Raw genomic sequence first — 21,707 nt, 5'->3', positions numbered from 1 at the left:
AGTTCGAATTCGAATTCGAACTAGAAAAGCTGTTTGTTGTAGTGATGGTGTTTTCTTTTTCAGAGTCCTATTTAGAAGAATTCAGTAGATTACTGGCAGCTGAAGAAGGCTGTGAACTTGATGCAATCCACGATATCTGGAGATCGACGCTAAATAGTTATCTTTTACTGAGAATTCCAGTAATATTTCAAGAACCCACACTATTATAGATTCTATTGTTACTGATTGAATGCAGGGTGGTTCCTGTTGATAAGATATGAAAACTAACGATAGCTTTCTAAGTTCATGGATATCATTAGAAGCTTCTTTGTCCTTGATCTGATATATAGATATATATATACTTATAATTAAGGAATGTAACTTAGTCAGGATTCAGTCCAATGCTTGTAGTAGTTCAGTTATTACTATTTTATCTTTCAAGTAAAAGTTCCATCTATATATTTGACAAGTAACTTCCCAGCGATGCCAAGTATTGAAGTTGATCTATGTTTGTTTGATTTGGATGGTACTATTGTTAGTACCACATATGCCGCTGAAGCAGTATGGAGGAAATTCTGTTCTAAGTACAATGTGGATCCAGAAGAATTATTCAAGGTTTCTCATGGTAGTCGAACCTCTGAAATGATGGCTAGATTTTTCCCAAATGTAGACAATACTGATAATAAAGCTGTCAAGGAATTGGAAATCTCAATTGCCCGTAACTACTTGGATTTAGTCACTTTAATCCCAGGTGCTAAGGATCTTTTGCTTTCACTCGATATCAATACCACTACAAAGGAAAAACTCCCAGAAAGAAAATGGGCAATTGTTACATCTGGTTCAGCTGATTTGGCATTTTCTTGGTTCTCAACTATTTTGAAAGAAGTTGGTAAACCAGATGTCTTTATTACTGCTTTTGACGTTAGCCGTGGTAAACCTGATCCAGAAGGTTACAATAAAGCTCAAACTGATTTGACTAAAATCTTGGGAATGGACCCTAAATCTGTTAGATCTGTGGTATTCGAAGATGCACCAGTAGGTATCAAAGCTGGTAACGCCATGGGTGCCTTAACTATTGGTATTACATCATCGTATGATAAGAAAGTATTATTCGATGCCGGCGCTGATTTTGTTGTATCAGATTTAACTGAAGTTGTCGTGGCTAAAAATACTAAAGAGGGTATTACCATTGAGATTAAAAACCCATTATCCAAGGATTAGATTTTTAGATTAACATTATGATTTACGATCACAAAAATTATAAATTTTACTTGTCTTTGTTTCTATAAATTTTATATATATATGTGTGTTATTGATAGATATTTTTAGATAGAACATTTATAAAAATTTCCTATACGAATATTATTCCTATATTAATATTTCAGATTAATTTCAGTTTCATGTTATTTATAATCAAAACTAATTAATAATCTATAGAATTATTTATGCTTAAACCTCAAATTTTTGCTTTTGGAGGCTTTTCCTATATATGGTACATTGAATTTAAACTTCTTTATAATATTTTAAAATGAAATTGGATTGCTTTTTGGTAATGAACATCTAGTTAACTACCAAATATCTTCTTGATATCTGCCGGAAGTCTTTAACATCTTTATCATTTCACAAGCATCTTCAGTAGAGATGGATTGTTCTTTAGATAAAATGTCAACCAAAGCGGAACTCACACCTTTAGCCATACTACCAGCATCACCACAAACGTAGATAAAGGCACCATCCTTGATCATTTGATAAACATCACTAGCACGTTCTCTTAGCTTATCTTGAACATAAACCTTCTTTACGTTTGGTAATCTGGAGTGACAAACAACCATTTCGAATGAACCATCCAATTTCTTGGAATATTCTGGCCATTCTTCCTTATACAAATAATCATGAGTATCACGAGAACCGTAGAATAATAAATGTTTACCTAGTTTAACGTTTTCTTGAGTTTGAACATAGGCAACACGTTCTCTAATAAAACCACGGAATGGAGCAACACCAGTACCTGGACCAATCATCAAAACAGGAGTGGATGGGTTGGTTGGTAATCTGAAAGTGGAACGACGAACATGGACAGGTAATTTGAAACCAGAGAATAATTTACGAGGACCAGTTAGATCATAATGGATAGGTAAAGTAGATTCATCTTCTTTGTTTTCAACTAATTCGATATTTCTTAACAAGTTGGTAGCAACACCCAATACTCTTGGACCAGAACCAGTTGGATTTTCAGAATTTTCAACAACAGAAGTGATATGGATAACTTGTTTTTCAGATAACGCAGAAGAAGAGATGGAATAGTAACGTGGATTTAAATGAGGGATAGCTTCAATCAAGAATTCCCATGGAACAGTAGACCATTTTTCACCATTAGACAATTGCAACAAAGCATCTGCCAAATTTAAGTATTTAGCAGTAACTTCTTTTGCGAACAAATCTTTATCTTGAGACAAGCTAGTTAATTTTTCCTTCAATTCATCATTTGGAGCAAATTGAACTAAAGAAGCAAATAAGTTTCTTGGGACAGGACCAGTAATTTCCATATAGTTTCTGACAGCAGCACCGATAGTAGTTGGGACAGGGAAAGGTAATTTAACAGTAGAATCTAAAGGTTTCAAATCAAAGATAGTGTTTGAATCTAAGCCGAAAGTAGACAAAAATTGTTCGACTTTTTCATTAGCATTGGATGGCCAAATACCTAAATGATCACCAGTAGAATATTTCATATTAGAGCCAGAGATATCAATTTCGGAGTGAATACAGTTACGGTCAGCAGAAGTGAATAATTCATTAGATTTAACAATTGGAGCAACAAATGGATGGGATAAATCGTAAGGACCTAATTGGATGTGAGCATCGTTGAAGGACAATTTACCGACTGGCAAGTATTGGAAAGAAGGTTCACCAAGGGAGGTTTCTTCAGAAATGGAAGATAAAGGTTCGTATTTAAATGATGGGGTAAAAGTTTGTTCATGTTCATCTAATTTTAATTGATCTTTCAATAATTCCATGACAGCATCTTTCCAGGACATATAATCTTCATCAGTAGTACCAGCACCATCGTCACCTTGGCCGTAAGGACCGATTATAGAAGCACCGGCTGCTTCTAAATGTTTCAAAGCTTTACCAGCAGCACCATTGTAAAATTCATAAGTAGAGTTACCTAGACCAAATAAAGTGAAATTGACATTTGGCAAAGAATTGACATCGGCAGCGTTTGATAAAAATTCTTCGAAGTTAATAGCACCATCAGGGAAATCACCTTCACCATAAGTAGAGATAAAGATTGAAACAATACAATTTTCTGGTAATTCATTCAAAGTTTCGAAATCATAATTTTCAACATCACCACACATAACATTTAGAGAGAATTTTGCAGCTAACTCTTTTGCAAATTTCTTTGCATAATCTTCAGCAGTACCAGTTTGGGAAGCGAATAAAACTAGATAATTTTTATTATTATCACGAACAATTTGGGCAATATCTCTTGAACCACCAGTAGTTACAGCAATATCGCTATCATCAGAGCTTAAAAGTTCTTTCAAAGTTTCTCTTTTGAAATAAGCAAACAAACCAACGGCAAGTAAACCGAATACTACTATATCAGTAGAATTCATGATTCTATTATAATTAAATTAATAAATAATGAGAATATCCAACTGATATTTTAAATTTGCAATCACGGTGCTCTAGGAATAAGAAGTAATTGAAATCAGATAATAATAAATCGTACTTATTATCTGTAAAAAGACATTCATAGACAGACACACTGTTATATATATATATATATATATATAAGTAAGTATATAAGATGGTATAGAACCTTAGATAATTTAAGTAAAACAAAACAAAAAAAAATTATTACAGAGAGAACAGAGTAGGATATTTCAGATTAATAAGATGCAAAATTTGACATCCATACCATCGCAGGTGTAAGGTTAGTCCAGTCCAGTCCAGTCCAGTTGAGTTCGCTCTGTATAAGAATAAAGTGAGATAATATGAAGCCCAAGAGGAAGAAAAATAACAGTATACAAAAGAAGAGGAAGAGGAATACACGATGCAATTAAGAAGAGATATGATTTCTACACTACACTGTGAATAAAAAATAGAAGACCAATATCGTTCAATGATTTTGATTTGATTCGTTTCAAAGACACGATGACGAAGACTTCGAATTCAAGTTCGAGTGCAAGTTCGAGTTCGACTACGATTACGACTTCGACTTCCGGTGCAATAAGAACAAGAGAACAAGAGAACAACAGCAATTGAAACTAGTTTAACCCATTTTCCTTTCGAGAGAGAGAGAGAAGAGTAAGGGTAGTTTCAGCGATGACATCAAATGTATGAAAATTTTTTCCTTGGTTCTCTTTTTCTCTTGTAGTCTCTTGTAGTCTTTTGTAGTTGTAGTAGTTGTAGCTGTTGTTGTCGCCGTTGTTTGCTTTCTTTCCAAGTTATGAAGAAGAGTCTTTTTATTTATAAGTAATTACAATTTTCAAGAGTCTGCTAGTGTGCATAACAATGATAATTAATATAGTAGAAAAGCAATTGTATGGGCATTAGTTGATTGATTGATTGATTGATTGGTTCGTTGGTGGTTCTCTCCTGTCTTGTTTTGTCCGGTCTATTTTGTTGTGTTATGTGATTTGGGTCAGATTGAGAATTGATGCCTTCTTTACGAGGGAAAAGAGACGGAGACAACCGCAATTTAGGTGAAAAAAAAAAGTGGTAAGGGAACGAGGATGAGGATGAGGATGAGGATGGGGGAGGATGCCACGCGTACGAGGACCGAATGAGATTGTTGTACTCACTCGAAGAGCGGTTTTTGTCACAGGGAGAAAGGAAGAGAAAGAGAAAGATGCAAAACAAAATAAGAAATGCTGAGTGCCGCCACCGCTTTTGTGTCTCTGCGTTTTGTCTTTGTGTTACAATGAAAATGATCACAAAAACATGATTTTCTTTTCTTTTTTCTCGTGTTTCGTTTCTTTTTATGAACTTTAGTATGTGTATGTCTCTGTGTAAGCTTGTGCGGGTAGTACACAGTGGCCTGAACAACTTAAGTCAGAATGGACAAGAAGCAAGCTAAAGTAGGGTAAAAATACAGGCATTCGTTGTTATTCGAATTTTTGCATCTATTCTATAAACTGGTAGCTCTTATACTTAATTGTTCCTTTCAATATGTACCATCACATAAAGACATACATACTCAGATTCATATACCTATTCATTCAGTAAAGATATTAAAGAAAAAAACAGGCAAGAGAAAATAGACTAAAATGTAATAGGATTAGATAGTCTTTCTCTACTGGAATCTATCAAAGTTAAATCTTACCATGACCTACTAGGCTATTAGAATCCCATATTTGCTAAACGACCATTGTCATTAACTACTTGTCATAAAATTAGCACTAGTACCGTTTTATTTAGATTAAAAGGAAAATACAGAGAGTAACCTAAACTATCTTGTTATCCGCCGGGATTTATCGTTACGTCAATCGTAATTCAAAATGGTGAATGTTTTATTTTCCTTTTTCCCTTGCGTCTTTCTTGAAATGTCGATGCTCTCTATATTTGGGTATACGAGCTTCTTTGTTGGGATAGTATTCCCTTTAAGATAATTAAATTTTTGCCGACATATTCTTTATATTCTTCATATCTTTCTCGTTATTTATTTACCTATTCTTCTTACTGAATATGGATTTGATTATACTACCCTTTTTAATTGATGCCCAAGTATCAGGTAGGAGGTTGGTGGTCGGTAATATTTAATGAGATTCCATTTAGAACCCAAATTCAATCATTTTGGGTCATAACTTCTACTGAATCGATGGATCCATGTTACAGTTTCATTACACAACGGGGCCTGTTCAATGTCAGTTGGTATTCCATCTTGACCGTAGTCACTAGATAAAGTTGTAATTATCGTATACGCTATTACTATTTTATGTAAATTTCTCTCTCATTATTTGAAGTAAAACGGAGACTTTCCCTAAGGAATGCCATTGTCTGTTCAAACTTAATTTTACAGCAACGTCGGGTTACCCACAATCCCAAGCCAAGCATTTCAATTTAATAGTAGAGGTTTAACGTATAGATCGTTTCTGTATAGGCTAAGTGGACGTGTCAGTAATGTTAATCTAGAAAGTTACATATCGGGGAATGGAACTGATAATTCGAGCTATTTCGTTGATAGATAATCTTCTATGAAGAATAAGGATTGAATTCCTAAAATCTAATTCATCAATTGTGGAATTCATCACGTTTTTATCTTCTTTTCTATAATAGATAACACTTATGTAACTAAGCATTTTAACGAGAGCCGAATGATTCAGTATTGGAGGTGGATACGGAGGTATATCTCCAAAATACAGTAGAATTATTCCATATATATGCATAGTCATACCCGCCCTCTAGTTTATATAGGTACCGCAATTTCTATTTTATTAGTGTAAGATGACATTTCTTCTTTGATATTTTATCCAAGTTTTCAATTTGTCTATTTCGATATTTTGAGCACAAGATATTGTTTTTTACAAATTTTTTATAACAAGAAATAACTAATAAATTTATCTTTACTTGTTATAAAATTCAAAATCTTTAACAGATGTTAAAAAGGTACAAAATGAATCATATAAAAACTTTCTAGTTTGCTGTGATTTTCAGTTTTGAAGTAAAGTTATGAGCATGCCACTTTATGTTTCCGATGTATGATATTGTTGGGAAGATTACTTTTAGTGCTTTTATAATTTTTCTAATGTTATATTTTAATATCATATGTTCTCATCAATTTCGTGGTCACTGACGCGGAGTGATTTCTTAAAATAACATGGTAATATTTATCTTACCTTAGTTATTAGTACATTATTTTTCCCATTACAGATTTTGTTGGCCCTGGTTCAAATATTAGGTCTTATTGTGTTTTTTTTTTGTTCGTTACTTGGATACATATATTTCTGATTTTTCTAATTTATTTTCTATCAAGAATAGTTTGTTCTATTTTATTCGTCTGGAAGAATTGGATTTGAAGGTCGATTATCGTAAAGTGTTCTTTCATTTTATTATATAAATAAGTTTGAGAACACAATGACAAACGTTAGAAACAACGTTTTGTTTTCTCCAATTAACAAGAGAACTTTACATAAAATAAAGATAGAGTAAACGATAATTACAACTTTGTCTAGTGACTACGGTCAGGATTGAATACTAATTAACATTGAACAGACCATTGTGTAATAATACTGCAATATGGATATATATTATAACTGAAAATCCCCTTGTTATAAATAGAATTATAGAAACTAATTGGATTCTTGAGTATTGTTGGTAATTACCACCTTTCTTTCGGTGCGGCGCGGCGGATATCCATCGATTATAAGTCCTGGCCCAAAATCAAATTACATATCTATTATATTTTAGAACAAAGGTTATAGTAATATTATATGCAGATATGGTTAACTTGATTGTGTAACTAATTCTCTTACCCTGTCATTTCTATATAATTGGGAAGCTATTAGTTGCATAGTTAGGGACCCATCTTCTTATACATGTCTACAATAATACTATTTGGTAGTCCATTTATTAAATAATAATTCAATGAGTGTTACTACTCCAACTTACTTCTTTGATGTATTGATGAATTATTTAATAAGAATCCAGGCACACAGATATGAATATATCTATTTATAACGTCAGTCTACATTCCATAATAATTAATTTTATTTAATTAGTTCCCGTAATTAGTTCCCGTAATCGGTTTACCGAAGTGTTGATCATGTGATCTAAGTCTTCACAATATATAGCACCATCATATAGTACAAAAAATATGCGTTTAATCACAATATAGTGCAGTATAATATGATATTATATAATTTATATATATTCTAATTAATCAAATGTCGCATAGGAAACTGTACTTAACAGTAGGGATTAAGGTTATAATACATGACTAAAGTTAAGGAATTTTCTAGAAATTTTGTAAAATAGAAATGACAACTAATGGATTTCTTGCCATAATCAACTAAAATTGAATTATGATTGAATTGTAGTTAAAATGACTTTACGTTTAATATTATAATTTTGAAAAGTAACAATTTATAATTGATTACACGATCGATGACAGGGCTGGTATAACCTGATATTTAACCACCATATACTCCACTAAATACATGTCTTATCTCGTTGAATGAGTAACTACCAGCTAAACATAGCTGTAAAAGAATTCTGCTCTTTTCTGGGTTTAAATATCCTGATGCAATTAGATTATAATTTACCTCTTCTTGACAACCTGGTAGGTTTGCAATTGGTACCATACCATCTCTACTTCTCTTTGAATATACTATTGGGATATTTAATGATAAGCATTTGGCATTGACTTCATCTGGTAATGAGCCTGCACCTAATGTTGCAATAACTATCCCTTCATAACGAGTTGATACCAGATCAAGTAATTCAGAGGAAACAGCTTGGTGAGCATATAGAATACAAACTTTTGGAAAACTGAACTTAGTCTCAGTTGGACTAACTTTCAACTTAAATCTATGACAGCCTTGTGGTTTAACAGGTGGGTAATAATAATGAATTTCGTTATTTACGAAATTTCCTAGGTAACCTTGTCTAACATTAAAAGAATCTAAACTATTGGCATTTGTTTTCGTAATATAGTAACCTGCTGAAATTTGATCATTTAATGAAACCAAAGCACCTCTGCCTCTTGATTTGGTGCTAGAGGCTATACAGATGGCTTGATATAGGTTCATTGGACCATCGGCAGATATACTAGTGGAAGGTCTCATAGAACCAACGAATACAATTGGTACATCGCCAGAGTCAATCGTACTTTCGATAAAAAATGCAGTTTCCGCTAATGTATCAGTACCATGAGTGATAACAATACCGTCAAAACTTTGCAAAGAATCTGAAATACCTTTATAAATTTTATATAACAAACTTTCGTCGATATCTTTTGAATCAACGTTACATAACTGTTCATATTCTATTTCACAAATACCCGAAATATCAGGAATAGATTCTAACATATCTTGAATAGTTAAATCTACATGATAACCAGCAGTCTGTGATGAATCACTCCCTTTCGAAGCTATAGTACCACCAGTACCTAAGATCTTAATTCTTGGTAAATTTCTCTGAGTTGAACCCTCAACATCTGCGGCACTATCTGGATGGCCTTCAATAGGACATTGTAAAATGAACTGAGAATTTGAAACATCTCTGCAAATAGTGGTAACCTCTACAGATTCATTAGGCATATTGATACGATGTTATATATGTTTAGTCCCCTGACAAGATATTCCTATATTTATCAATATCTCTGTTGGATCGTTATTTCTATAGGTGCTAAGATGTAATATACTTAACATAATTTAATATTTAATTTTATAAATGGTTCATAAAAAAAATAAAAAAATTTTTAAAATAAGATATGGTAATAATAAATAAACCCAACATTTTATTTCATTGTAAACATTTTATTACATCGAAATATATAAATCTATATCAATGGATACACTAATATACATACATAAAAGAAGGAAGCTGAGAAGTATCCATCTTTTTGCTCTTTACTCTCTTAACATAGTCTAAATTATTGTAACAAACCTCTTTCCATTTATTGAGTTGGTAATAAACCAAATCTCTTCTTCAAAGTAACTCTTTGTCTAGAATGTTTGTCATCTGGAGAGAATCTAGCTGGATGAGCTGATTTAGTAATTTCACCTTCTTCAGTGGTCTTTTTCAAAGTATAAACTCTCTTGCCATCTGGGCCTAAAGTGTACATCAAATGCATGGCGAACTATATTTGGTTACTTCTAACACACTAGATTACAATAATTTGAATATAGGAATGATTAAATCAACTAACAACAAGCTTTATATGTTAACTCTTTAATTCATAACTTTTAATACTTTTTAAGTTTCTAATCTCATCGCAAAATTGTTCACTATGAAAATTTTTCTTTATTATGGGATTAAAATATTTTGGATGGCGCTCGTTTGTAGTGATAACAATACCAATGTTAATGACAATGATTATAAAAAGGTGACACAGTCTTGGTCTGGATTCTCAATAAGATAACTAATTAACTTATGGAATTGTCAATTCTTGATTATTATTTTGTTAATTTAACATATTATTTAATTGTGATAGTTTGTTCGGAAGTTCATCTATTGTTCCCAAAAGAATTATTTGCCACTTATTTTTCAACATTGGTTCCATTCTATCTGTTGGAATCTTACAGGATACTATAGTTTCATTTTTTAGGAATAGTTCTATTTCATATTGATCTATTAATGTTAATATAACTCTAGATGAATTGACATCGGTTTGACAATCTCTGATGTATTCTAATTCTGTTAATTTTTGAATTTTTTGTTCTCTTATATTTCCATGTATTAATTCAATGTAAACTTCTTTAGCGAAGACGTTTATTTCATCATAGGTATTTAACATACCATTATTAATTCCAAACCATTTGCTTTCAATATCGATATAAGATGGTATTGTATGCTTAAAAATCATCCAACTATCAATTTTCAATTTTTTCTTTAATAAGATATAATGGGGTTTCTCGAAAGTTGAATTGTGTTCATTATAAATTTCTAATCGTATACCTAACATTTCTCTTTTAATTTCCATAGTTTTTAATTCTTTATTCATCTTTAAATCTGTTGGATCAACTAATGGGAAAAATGTAATGCCAAATAACCGAAATAAATTTTCAATTCTGATTTTTTTATTCAAATTTTTCTGTTTATTTCCTTTACTAGTCTCACTGTCATCATCAATATTACCTAGCTTTAATTTACGTTTAGATGGTGATGTTAAAATATCGGTATTGATCATATCTGAAATCCCTGAATTAAACATTTTATGTTGCACCAAAGGCTGTGATTTCAATATCCACTCATCTTCGCTAATATCTGTATCTTGCTCGTTTGGTTTCACACGTTTATTAGAAATTTCACTTGTCATATGTTTCCCCTCATCTCTCTCTTCCGAAGATGGCTTCTTCTTACTCTTATTCTTATCCTTATCAGAAGATAATAAGTCGTACAATTGTGGATGACTTTGAAACAAATCTTCAAAATCCTTAGAAATAGGTTTCTGTGTATATTCTTCAATTTCATTATTAGCTAATTTGTCTTTAACAGCATCTCTTCTCTTTGTAAGGGATTCGATTTCTCTTCGAAGTGCTGTAACATCTTGCTCTAATTCAAGTAGATCCGACATTATGAAAACTTATACGCTACTACAAAATGACATGCATCAATGAGTCTGATAGAACGACCAACTATCTCTAATATAAAAGAATATCTTATTAACTATTACTATAACTATTACTATCTCTATCACTATTAATAATATCATCAATGAAATATCTCTTGTTCTTATTATTATTATTATTATTATATTGAATAATTTCGCGTTCTTTTCACTGAGTAGTCATCGCCTAAAATTGACCATATTCAAAGGCCATAACAAAATAGCACTATAGTTAATAATTGTGCCATTAATGCTGATTGTAAAGATATATAAAAGAAGAGAAGGTAGATTCTAATATTAACTCTTTTTGTTCTAAGCTTATCTTATCCTGGTTTTCCTGTATTATTATTTTAATCATTATATAAGAGATAACTATAGAATTACTTACAAAAATTATTATTGAATCAACTTTCTAAGATAAAAAAAGACTGAAATATTTGTAAACTCTTGTTGCATGGTTGTACTGAATGATTTTTATTTAAACAAGTTCATCTATTTGTCTACTTGTAATTATCTGTACATCTGGTTTACTGTATGTAGATGCAATTGTTGGTTCAATTGCCTTTAATGCAGCTACTTTAGCAACTTTTGTTGCAGGTATACAATATCCTAAGACTGAAGTACCTGGCTTTCTGTACATAGTTTTTGCCAAAATGTCAGTCAATCTTGGTGCAATACCAGTTGAACGATACTTTTTGAGTGTAGCCAATTTATAGTCTAGTAAATATTTCTTTAATAGTATAGACTGTTCGACTAAATTATCAGATTTTTTCAATATTGGGTTAAATTCTGGATTTATAGCATCTGTCATCGGAACACCAACGATTGGACCTGGTCTTAATATAACTAATTGACTTAACTTTGGATTTAATTCATTTTGTAATGCTTCTTCAATTTTAAATTTAAAATGGAAATATCTAAACATTTTACTGACAACTTTATTGTTAAATGTCGTAATAACGACTAATTTCTTATTATTGTTATTGGCAAAAGTTTGGGTTAACTTCAATGTTAAATCAAAGTCAATTGCCCTATAAGACTTTTCTCTTGTGATCTGTTGCCTATGGTTCAAACCTAAGGATGAAATCATTGTTGGAATATTTTTCAAATCTGGCAATCCAGTTGGTAAAATTGAGTTTTCTTTATCTTCAACTTTCTCAATTACAGTTGCAGGATTAAAAATTCTTGGCAATAAAGTTGGCCATTGGTTGGAAGTTGGAATAATTATATGGTATACAGAAATTTCGAATTGAATTTGTAACATATTACCTTCCTTAGCTTTATAGGTCAATTGAGCTCTTTTCTTCTGTAATTCAAAAGATAATGGACTGAAAGGATGCTCACAATCAAAGTTTATTTTACCTGATTCTATTTCATTTGTTAAATAAGATGATTCATATGACGTTTCCCCTGGAGTTTTATCCAAACGATACTCTAAATCTTTGAATTTAATTCTTCCTACTTTGACGGATTCAAGAGCATCCTTGTTAAATAAATCCAGTGTTTGAGAACGTCTATTAATACAAAATATATTTTTAACAATTTTAATTGTATTCATTTTTTGATGGTTGGATGGAATTTCAATATCAGATCTTGGATTCAATTTTTGCTTAATCTCGTTAGAGTTTAATAAATAAAAATTAATGTCCAAAAGGGACACCAATGGCCATTTTTCTTCCAAACCGGTAGAACCAACAATAGGAATTTTTTCAGAAAAATTTTTTTCTGGACAGCTAGTAGGGAGTTTGTAAGTAATCATTGTTTTTTACGTTTATATTATGACAAAGATTGGGAAATTTTAATAGCTCCTTTTTCAAAAAACGGAAATTGCAATTATTGAAACTAATAGTTAGATTTTCTATAATGGACAATAGTAAACAGTAAATTTACACCAATACAATATATTATTTTTCTTAAAAATTTAGAATTAGAGACAATATTACTTTATATACTTAGTTAAAGTGCAAATAAGTTACCATTGTTATTCTGTGATAAGGAAAGACACAAAATATATGAAGCTTATAAATAATTGTTATTCCCGTACTATTGTACCTCTTTTTCGGGTTCAAATAGTGATTTAAACATTAACTTGTATATTTACTGGCACTTCTTCAAGATTGTTTTATGTTTGGGAGAACAATAGTTTGAAAAGTTTACCTAGGTCCAAAACGTTAAAATTTCGTCACAAAAATATATCAAGAAGTAGAATTATAACTTATTAATATAGACTAAAGTGAGAAAATCCTTTAACCTATTGCTTGCTCAAAGTAATTCCATATCAACAACAACATGGAATACTTTTCATTACCAGTTTGTGCCCATTCCATAAACACTCAGGGATTGATGTTACAAAAAGATTCATGCCACCTCTTTTGAGAAAATTCTAATGTCCCATTAGATTTTGTTGAAGATTGTTTTTAAGCATTCCTATATATTCTTGTATCTGTTATGTATTTTGTCATTTCAGTTCCTTGATTTATCTATATAACTTCTTGACATCAATTTTAGATGACAGGGTTATAATTGAAAAAAGATGAAAAATAATACGGACCAAAAGATATTATTTGATTAAACCAAATTGAGATAAAAAAACATTAAAAATAATGTGTCTACTCTTGGATATAAACTTTCAGTGACTATTTATGTCAGAATTATGATGTGATGCATAAGATATACTCATCACAACATTATTCGTAAAGGATAAAGAAATGTTACTCTACACGGAAATGTTTTTTCTGACGTAAAAACTTTTCAAAAGCTGTACATAAGATTGAGAAGATCTTAATTCATTCTTATCATATTAAATACATTTCCATGAGTATATTATATATTTCAGAATACCAGAGCAAAATCAACTCAGTAATAATGACCCTGGAAATAAATAAAGAATCTAACATAATGAAAGATGTAGGAAAGAAACTGTAGAGAATCAGAGGGTTGTGGATTCTTTACAGAATCATTAATAGTAGTTGATTGTTTAGTTGTTTGCAAGGACATTTTTAATTAGATGATATTGATCCGGTGTATTAAAGTATAAAATATACACATGGGAATATAGTACATATGATAAGTGTCAATTAAGATCTTATCAGTCTTTATATACAATGTTTAGATATTATTCACACGTCAGAAGTAAATACTTTCGTATTAGAAACATTTCTTTATCCCTTATTAATAATGATGTTTCATATAATTCTTCACCCTTATTAATATTGAATTAATGAGTATGACTTTACGTCATCACATAATTTCTGACAGAAACAACTAAGTGATTCTCTACAAATATGGTATGTAACAGCTTAGATTCGAAATACACCTATATGAGACCGAGTGATTACCAGTAACGTTTTTGGTTTCCAACAATCTTGCGGTTATTCTGCCACAAAGTAGAATTAACTGTTGTTTCATTTTAAAAACTAATTCACTTAAAGTGATTGTTATTTTTCAAACTTCCAAGAAATAAGCGGATTTAGCTCAGTTGGGAGAGCGCCAGACTGAAGAATTAACTTCGGTCGAATCATCTGTTATCTGGAGGTCCTGTGTTCGATCCACAGAATTCGCATTAAATTTTTTTTGTAAAATTACCACACCTAAGTACCTTCAAACACGATCATTCGAGAGCTAATATATTTGCATTCTTCCTATCAGGATAATATCTACCTCTAATCTGGTGACCCAGAAAAGGCAAATATGAAGTTTTAACTTAAAAATTGATTGTGTATTACCTAACAAAAAATACTATACAATATAATACGTCTATGCAATTAGATATCTTGATAAAAATACAAACACACATATACACTAAGATATAACAATGAGCCAGTAGAGTTATAAACAATGTACGATAATGGTATTTATATGATAAATACTAACGTTCTTTTAAGGCTTTGTTTCTCTTCTCTCTTCTTCTCAACCTTTCAACCTTCTTTGCATGCATCTTAACAGCCATTCTTTCATATCTTTCCTTTTCTTCCTTCTTTTCTCTTCTTTCTTTCAATGCTTCTATCCTAATTCTACGTGTTTCAGACTTTTCATCTTTCAATTCTTTTAGTTTAGCCTTAAATTGTTTGTCTTCTAATCTCTTTTGTTCTTTAGCCTCCCAAGATGTTAATTTCTTATTTTTAACAACTCTACTATTCACCCTGAACTGATCTTTCTCAACCTTCCAGCTTCTACCACTAACTAGGGCACCTTTGATCTTGGATTTATCGACTTCTTGAACAGAATCACTCATTCTTCCTCTCTAAATTAAAATATTAATTATATGGAAAATTGAAAAATTATCAATAGTCAACCAAACTGAATCCACTATTTTCCTACTAAACTAAAACTGGCCAATAATAAACACTAAATAACCTAGAGTATATACAGCCTGATCACTTCCTAACACAACTCTAAAAGTATATTGACAATTCGTCTTTTTAGAGCTCATCTCATCTCATCTCATCTCATTTTTTTTATTTTTCATCAGATATCAAAATTTTTCACTACAACAATTTAAAGCTCATTTAACAATTCATAAAAAAAAACAGTTTAGATACTGAACAATTGTTATAAATCTGAAGAAAGAAGTAATATTTATAGGCTACTAGGTTGTACATATAACACTTCTAAGGGGTTCATTTAGATTAAATTATTATAGCGGAAATATTTGTAATTGTAATTGATTTGAGGATTTATTAGCTATTAACATTGAAAATTTTACCTTGGGCCTGTGTTTAGGATATAAATAAATCTTTTATTTTAAATCTGGATGTTGCGATACACAAGGAATTACCGATTACATAATGTAGCATCTTCACTTATTTTGAAGAGAACTGCTATTATTCCAAGTCTTCAGGGACTGAGACGTGGTAATTTCAGTCAAGATGATACTACAAACTTGAATAATAAAAAAAGAAGAAAGAGAAAGGTGACTTCAATATCATTAGATGACTTGAATTCTGTTAATTTAAAAAAGGTTAATACTAAAGAATTGGAATTCAAAGTCAGACAATTAAAAGAATTTACAAAAAATTTAAAGGCACAAATTAAACGTTCTGAATCAAGAAATGAAAAACGAGAAACTGAAGATGATATTGATCTTGAGGAAATTAATAAAGACGCCGATTCTGTATTTGAAAATTTATCAAATCATGAACGTCGAAAAAATCATAAAGTTCAAAATCATCTAGGTATCCCCATTGGAAATTCACAGAATCAATCGACAAATTTATCATCTTTGATTTTAGGTTCTTCACTCGAACAAGCTCAAAAGTTTTTACCTTCGACCTTGGTTACAAGATTAAATGATAATAATTTGGTTTTAAAATGTTTGACTGATAAAACAAGACAAAATTGGAATCCTATTATAAAAAGTATATCTAAAAATCGTGAAGGTTTAAATGGTATAGGTAAAAACAAATTAAATTCTACTTTACTTTCGTCTGTAAAAGGGTTATATTTTGATAATATTGAAAGATTGGACAAAATGTTATTAGAATATGTTGATAATGACATTACAAAATTCACTACAGAAATGTATTTATCATTATTCGAAAATTTATCTAATATTAAACTCACAGATCCGAATATGTCAAATGAAGTTATTGTGAAAATGAAAGAATTATTGGAGAGATATGATGAAGCTTTAATAAAAGGTACCGATACGAAGATGACTCAATACATATTAAATAATGGAATAAAATTCGCAAGTAAGCTAAACAATCATGAACATATGGAATATTTCTTGACAAAATTCAAAGGATATGGAATTATCCCAAATAGAATCAACTATACAACTGTTCTTCAATATTATATTAGAATGGGTATTTCAAAAAAATCGTGGGATATTTTTGATACTATGAAGTTTTTATCAAAGGAACATGCCCCAGACTTGATTGCTTATAATAGTGTCCTGACTCTGTGTAGTAGAGATAAGGATTATTCAAAGGCACTAGACATTTACAATGAAATGGTTAACTCGGGGATTAATCCAGGCACATCTACGAGAACCATAATGGCCAAAATATTAGCTATTGCAAGTAGAGATTCATTTACAAGTGAAGGTAAAAGTGAATCATTAAGACTTTTAGGTTGGAAGTTTATTCATGAAATCATTGAAACTACTGGATCCAAATTATCTCACAAATCTTTGGAATCAATGATTGCACTGGCTGCATATGATGGTGATGTAGGTATGTCAAGAGCCTTATATCATTGTTATGTAACAACAAAGTACAGAAATGTTGTACAAAATTGGGTTGGGAAAAGAGATTATGTTAAAATATGGAAATCTGTACTTGATCCACGTATGTTGAACTACTTATTTCTGGCTTATTCCAATTACAATTCCAATAAATTACCTCTCTTGTTAGGCTATGAACAAGGTATCCTTTTGAGAAGAAATATTATCAATAGTGTAGATTATTCAGGAAGATCTGAATTTGATGACGATTTAGGAGTTTTGTTACCATTTCTACCAGTTACTGAAATAAAACATAACTGGGAATTACTAGCCGAATCTCGTGCTATATGGCACTTCAATTTAGAATATGGTGGATCAACAAGTTTAAGATCAACTAGTGAATCAATTGTCGACAAATCTACCATAATGACAGCTGTGGAAAATTCAAAAACAATAGACGATTTTAAATGGAATATATTCTCTAAAATACATGAATTAAAATCACAGACTATTAATACAGATGTTTTGAATTCAATCGTTTTGAATACATATTTGACTATTCCAATAAAGTTACATGATAAGAAAGAGTTTGTATTACGATTAAAGGAATTCACATTCCAGCAACATGATTTTGATTCCAAAATAGAAAGCTTTTACTTGGAATCTAACAATAAGATGGTCGAAGATAATGATAAGAATTCTAGTTCACCTTCTACATCGGAAGATACTTCTATTGAACTAGCTGAAGATCCAAACGACTTGCTTGCTCACTATATTTTATCACTAAAACATAAAATATTGGCAAACTGTTCCACTTATGAATTAACTATGAAAGCAGCTTCAAAATTTAATGATATAAAACTAGCAACGGAAGCATGGGAAGAAAGAGGTAAATTCAGGAAATCTTCGAGTTTCCAAAAATTAGCACAAAATAACAGAATGGAGTCAGATACAAAATTTGCTGAGCTTATGGTTGCATTTTTTAGCTCTCAAAAAATGTATACCGATGCATTGCATGTAGTAATGTCATCTAAAAGATATATTGATTGGAAATATCCTATGGTTAAGAATTTGCACCGTGGCTTGTTAGAAATTGAAGACTCAAGAAGCATAGACATTCTATTAGATATTGTTAATAGAAAATCAAAAGTACAGACAATTGAAGAGACAATTTCCTCTTTGACATTGTAATATTAGCATCAAACTTGTAAATAAACTTATTAGTTATTATATTGTTAAATATTTTTATAGAATATATGTATATATAAAATTATACCCTTACCCATTAATTTTTATATAATTATTCACTTAATTCACTTGAATTATCCGACCCATTTATTTTATACTCATTGTTCAATTTAGAATTTAACTGAGCATTTTCCTGTTGTAAATTTTCTACTTGCATTTTGACTGCCTTTAATTCCTTCTCAAATTTCTTCCCATAGTAATCGATGTAATATTTAGCACCATTGTAACTGGCACATAGGAATATAAAACATAAGAAGGATGCTGCTAAGAATTTATAATGGAACCATATACCACATAATGACATTGTCGTCAATTGATAGCAGTATTGTAATAAAGTATACGCAATCATAGGGTAAGGAGCAGGCAGTTTTGCTAACCAAACATTTTTAAAATTATGAGAAGTTAAATAAGTAAAACTGGTTGTTCTTAATCCTGACTTTATCTTCGCTGATTTCTTTAATGTGATAAAATAGTGATATAAAGACTGCCATATTAAATAGTAGAACGATGTCCATAAAATGTTATATTTGAAATCCCAATGTTCAGAATCATGTTTTAAAGATTTTATAACAGCTGGGAACCTTTCTTGTTGGAGTTCTCTCGTTAAACCATGATGGATAATGTAAAATGTACAAGGTGGCATCATGTGAATAAAGCATGAAGTGATCTTATCAATCGAATGAATAACAAAAGAGTTCCTCCATGTAATTACTGCAAAACTTAAAGAACCAAAAGCGAAAGCAAAGCAAGATTGATAAAGGTTAACTGAATTAGGCCAAATCCAAATGTATACCAAACAAAGTGCATTAACAAAATAACATAAATCTGCCAAATAATAATGATTATTGGTTTTATAATATGTATAAAATCTTATTGGCATCAATAATAACAATAAACAGGTATAATAAACATGAAACCATTCAGGAAATTTACCCATTATAAATCCAATAAAGAATATATTAATTAAAGTGAAAGGATAAAATATTTTTTCAATTTTAGTAGTTTCTTTGAAAAAGGCCTTTTGTAAGATCAAATCTATAGTTTTGAAACTATTTTTAGATTTTTGTTTCCAGTCATCTAAATCTGCCCTTTCTTTAAGTATTTTACTAGCAAAATATCTATTAGCCAATTGATTGATAGATGTTGAGTCTAAAAGTTCTAAAAAACTAGGCACAGAACCTTCATTGAAAAATGCACTCTTAATAGAGAGTTCATCATCAGAATTATTACCATTCATCTAATAAGCAAAAAATAATTACCTTTTTTCTAAATAGATATTTATATTCTTTTAACGTAATAGTACTCTAAATTAAAGTTAACCAGATATTATTAATTAGCGATATTTAAGGGCTCTCAACGATTTTTCATTAATCCTAATAATAATAATGTAATAAGAAACCCTTGACACAGTTGAATAAATATAAATTTCGTCTCCAAAGCAGCAAACAGGTTCAAAAAGTCAATATTTAACACTTACTTTAACAGTTTTATTCAGGTATTTGGGCTTAAATTTCAAAGGGTTGTCCTTTGTACAAGTTCAAAAGTACATACATAAATATATATATCCATATCACGTGACGTGTGAAATAGTGCATATGAAAAATTAATCCAACGTTCTTTTAAGGACATTCCGGGTACTAACTATATAAGAGATGTGTGACAGTCAATTGATTTGACTAATTAGGAGTGTTGAATTGGGTTTTGTTTACAACAATTGTGGATACCACAAAGTATGATGGGTTTAGGTCGTGGTAGATTGTTTTCAGCCTGGCAAGATATGTTCACAAGAGATCAATCCGCTTTGATTCCTCTCCCTTACCTAGGTTTTATTTATGGTGAAATAAAACATTTATCAATATCTGCAATGCCTTCAAAGAATTGAATATGTATTCATTAATTTATTGGGAAGTATATCGACTGATATGGTAATATCAATTCATATTTGTTGGGAGTTCATGTTTTCAAAAAATTATGCATAATCTATATTTTGTTTATCAGCATAATCTTACATGTTAATGATTATGCAATGTATGACGTTTTTGCAGTTATATCAGGAGGAGGAGGAGGAGGAGGAGAGAGAGAGTGTGTGTGGGGGGGATAATAGTCGACTAAATTTATGCATAGGTGGCAAGGATATATTGTTCAATAGTTGATGGTTAACTGTGATATAATTATTAATTGGTAATAGTTACGCACATCACCTTTACCATTTATAAAGAAGTCGATGTACTACGGATAATGGGTTTGAGTGAATGATGATATATCTGAAGCCCATATTGTCAATTTCCATGAGTTTGTTAATAACTATAGACAGTTCGCCCCAAACTGTTTTATAATTTTTTCAATGAAGAAATCAATGTTATCTTAGAAAAACATCAAAGATAAATACATGTAATAGAGATTTCATAATCACTTACACATTAGAATTTACTTGGTATCTGGGTACAACTCTTGTGTAGTGGGGATAATCAGTGTTAGGAATATTGATCTAATTTTTTGGTGCTCGAAACAAGCACATGTTTTGTCACCTATCTCAATAAAATTAAAGACAACAATAATAACAGAAAACAGTAATGGGGGGTTTGCATAAATTTATTGAGATAGTATAGTATCTACATACCAATTATACTTTTCTTGTAATAGGAACTACTGGTTTGTAGGATTACTTTGGCTCATTGTGGTCACTCTGTTACTAGATAACTGGATTATTTCTTTATTCTGATACATAGTTATTTATTATTATTACTATACATAATGTTCTTTTATACTTCAAGATGCCTTGAAGAATTTTCACTTCGGACAGACACTCGTGAGACATGATAATATGGCTTTATATGTATTATTTCGAGACTACTTCGAGGTTACTTCATACGAACCTTGAAGGTGAAGAAATATGTGTCACTACAAGAATGTTGTTACATGCTATTAACATTGATAGTTAAAGAGATCATTGTATATTATTGTACATTATTGTATATTATTGTATATTATTTAGTATCTTACTTTGTACATAAAAGAAAAATAGAAAATTATTAT

At 30.6% G+C, this 21,707-nt stretch overlaps 9 protein-coding genes and 1 non-coding gene across 10 annotated transcripts; 3 read left to right on the top strand and 7 right to left on the bottom strand.

Annotated features, from left to right (window-relative positions):
• Nucleotides 1-462: 462 nt before the first annotated feature.
• Nucleotides 463-1,200, top strand: DOG2 (2-deoxyglucose-6-phosphatase; the record flags this gene model as incomplete). Its single annotated transcript, XM_001644169.1, has 1 exon — nucleotides 463-1,200. One exon carries the CDS (start codon nucleotides 463-465, stop codon nucleotides 1,198-1,200), a length of 738 nt encoding a protein of 245 aa, XP_001644219.1.
• Nucleotides 1,201-1,547: 347 nt separating this feature from the next.
• On the bottom strand, nucleotides 1,548-3,599 carry NCP1 (NADPH--hemoprotein reductase; the record flags this gene model as incomplete). Its single annotated transcript, XM_001644168.1, has 1 exon — nucleotides 1,548-3,599. The coding sequence occupies one exon, from the start codon at nucleotides 3,597-3,599 to the stop codon at nucleotides 1,548-1,550; it is 2,052 nt and encodes a 683-aa protein (XP_001644218.1).
• A 4,518-nt stretch (nucleotides 3,600-8,117) lies between these two features.
• ASP1 (asparaginase ASP1) lies at nucleotides 8,118-9,245 on the bottom strand (the record flags this gene model as incomplete). The annotated part of the gene is made up of 1 exon (XM_001644167.1): nucleotides 8,118-9,245. The coding sequence occupies one exon, from the start codon at nucleotides 9,243-9,245 to the stop codon at nucleotides 8,118-8,120; it is 1,128 nt and encodes a 375-aa protein (XP_001644217.1).
• Nucleotides 9,246-9,604: 359 nt separating this feature from the next.
• On the bottom strand, nucleotides 9,605-9,781 carry NOP10 (snoRNP complex protein NOP10; the record flags this gene model as incomplete). Its single annotated transcript, XM_001644166.1, has 1 exon — nucleotides 9,605-9,781. One exon carries the CDS (start codon nucleotides 9,779-9,781, stop codon nucleotides 9,605-9,607), a length of 177 nt encoding a protein of 58 aa, XP_001644216.1.
• Nucleotides 9,782-10,111: 330 nt separating this feature from the next.
• MCM21 (Mcm21p) lies at nucleotides 10,112-11,224 on the bottom strand (the record flags this gene model as incomplete). Its single annotated transcript, XM_001644165.1, has 1 exon — nucleotides 10,112-11,224. One exon carries the CDS (start codon nucleotides 11,222-11,224, stop codon nucleotides 10,112-10,114), a length of 1,113 nt encoding a protein of 370 aa, XP_001644215.1.
• Nucleotides 11,225-11,735: 511 nt separating this feature from the next.
• Nucleotides 11,736-13,016, bottom strand: HIM1 (Him1p; the record flags this gene model as incomplete). The annotated part of the gene is made up of 1 exon (XM_001644164.1): nucleotides 11,736-13,016. The coding sequence occupies one exon, from the start codon at nucleotides 13,014-13,016 to the stop codon at nucleotides 11,736-11,738; it is 1,281 nt and encodes a 426-aa protein (XP_001644214.1).
• A 1,704-nt stretch (nucleotides 13,017-14,720) lies between these two features.
• Nucleotides 14,721-14,819, top strand: Kpol_1051trna1. Its single transcript has 2 exons — nucleotides 14,721-14,758; nucleotides 14,783-14,819. It is a non-coding gene; the product is annotated as a tRNA-Phe (tRNA).
• Nucleotides 14,820-15,125: 306 nt separating this feature from the next.
• CGR1 (Cgr1p) lies at nucleotides 15,126-15,491 on the bottom strand (the record flags this gene model as incomplete). The annotated part of the gene is made up of 1 exon (XM_001644163.1): nucleotides 15,126-15,491. The coding sequence occupies one exon, from the start codon at nucleotides 15,489-15,491 to the stop codon at nucleotides 15,126-15,128; it is 366 nt and encodes a 121-aa protein (XP_001644213.1).
• Nucleotides 15,492-16,010: 519 nt separating this feature from the next.
• Nucleotides 16,011-18,614, top strand: CCM1 (Ccm1p; the record flags this gene model as incomplete). Its single annotated transcript, XM_001644162.1, has 1 exon — nucleotides 16,011-18,614. One exon carries the CDS (start codon nucleotides 16,011-16,013, stop codon nucleotides 18,612-18,614), a length of 2,604 nt encoding a protein of 867 aa, XP_001644212.1.
• Nucleotides 18,615-18,723: 109 nt separating this feature from the next.
• Nucleotides 18,724-19,908, bottom strand: GPC1 (glycerophosphocholine acyltransferase; the record flags this gene model as incomplete). Its single annotated transcript, XM_001644161.1, has 1 exon — nucleotides 18,724-19,908. The coding sequence occupies one exon, from the start codon at nucleotides 19,906-19,908 to the stop codon at nucleotides 18,724-18,726; it is 1,185 nt and encodes a 394-aa protein (XP_001644211.1).
• Between the last annotated feature and the right edge of the window lie 1,799 nt (nucleotides 19,909-21,707).

The sequence above is a fragment of the Vanderwaltozyma polyspora genome, genomic scaffold, assembly GCF_000150035.1.
Source record: "Vanderwaltozyma polyspora DSM 70294 KpolScaffold1051 genomic scaffold, whole genome shotgun sequence".
Taxonomy (NCBI): Eukaryota; Fungi; Ascomycota; class Saccharomycetes; order Saccharomycetales; family Saccharomycetaceae; genus Vanderwaltozyma; species Vanderwaltozyma polyspora.
This window is presented reverse-complemented; position numbering and strand designations above follow the sequence as displayed.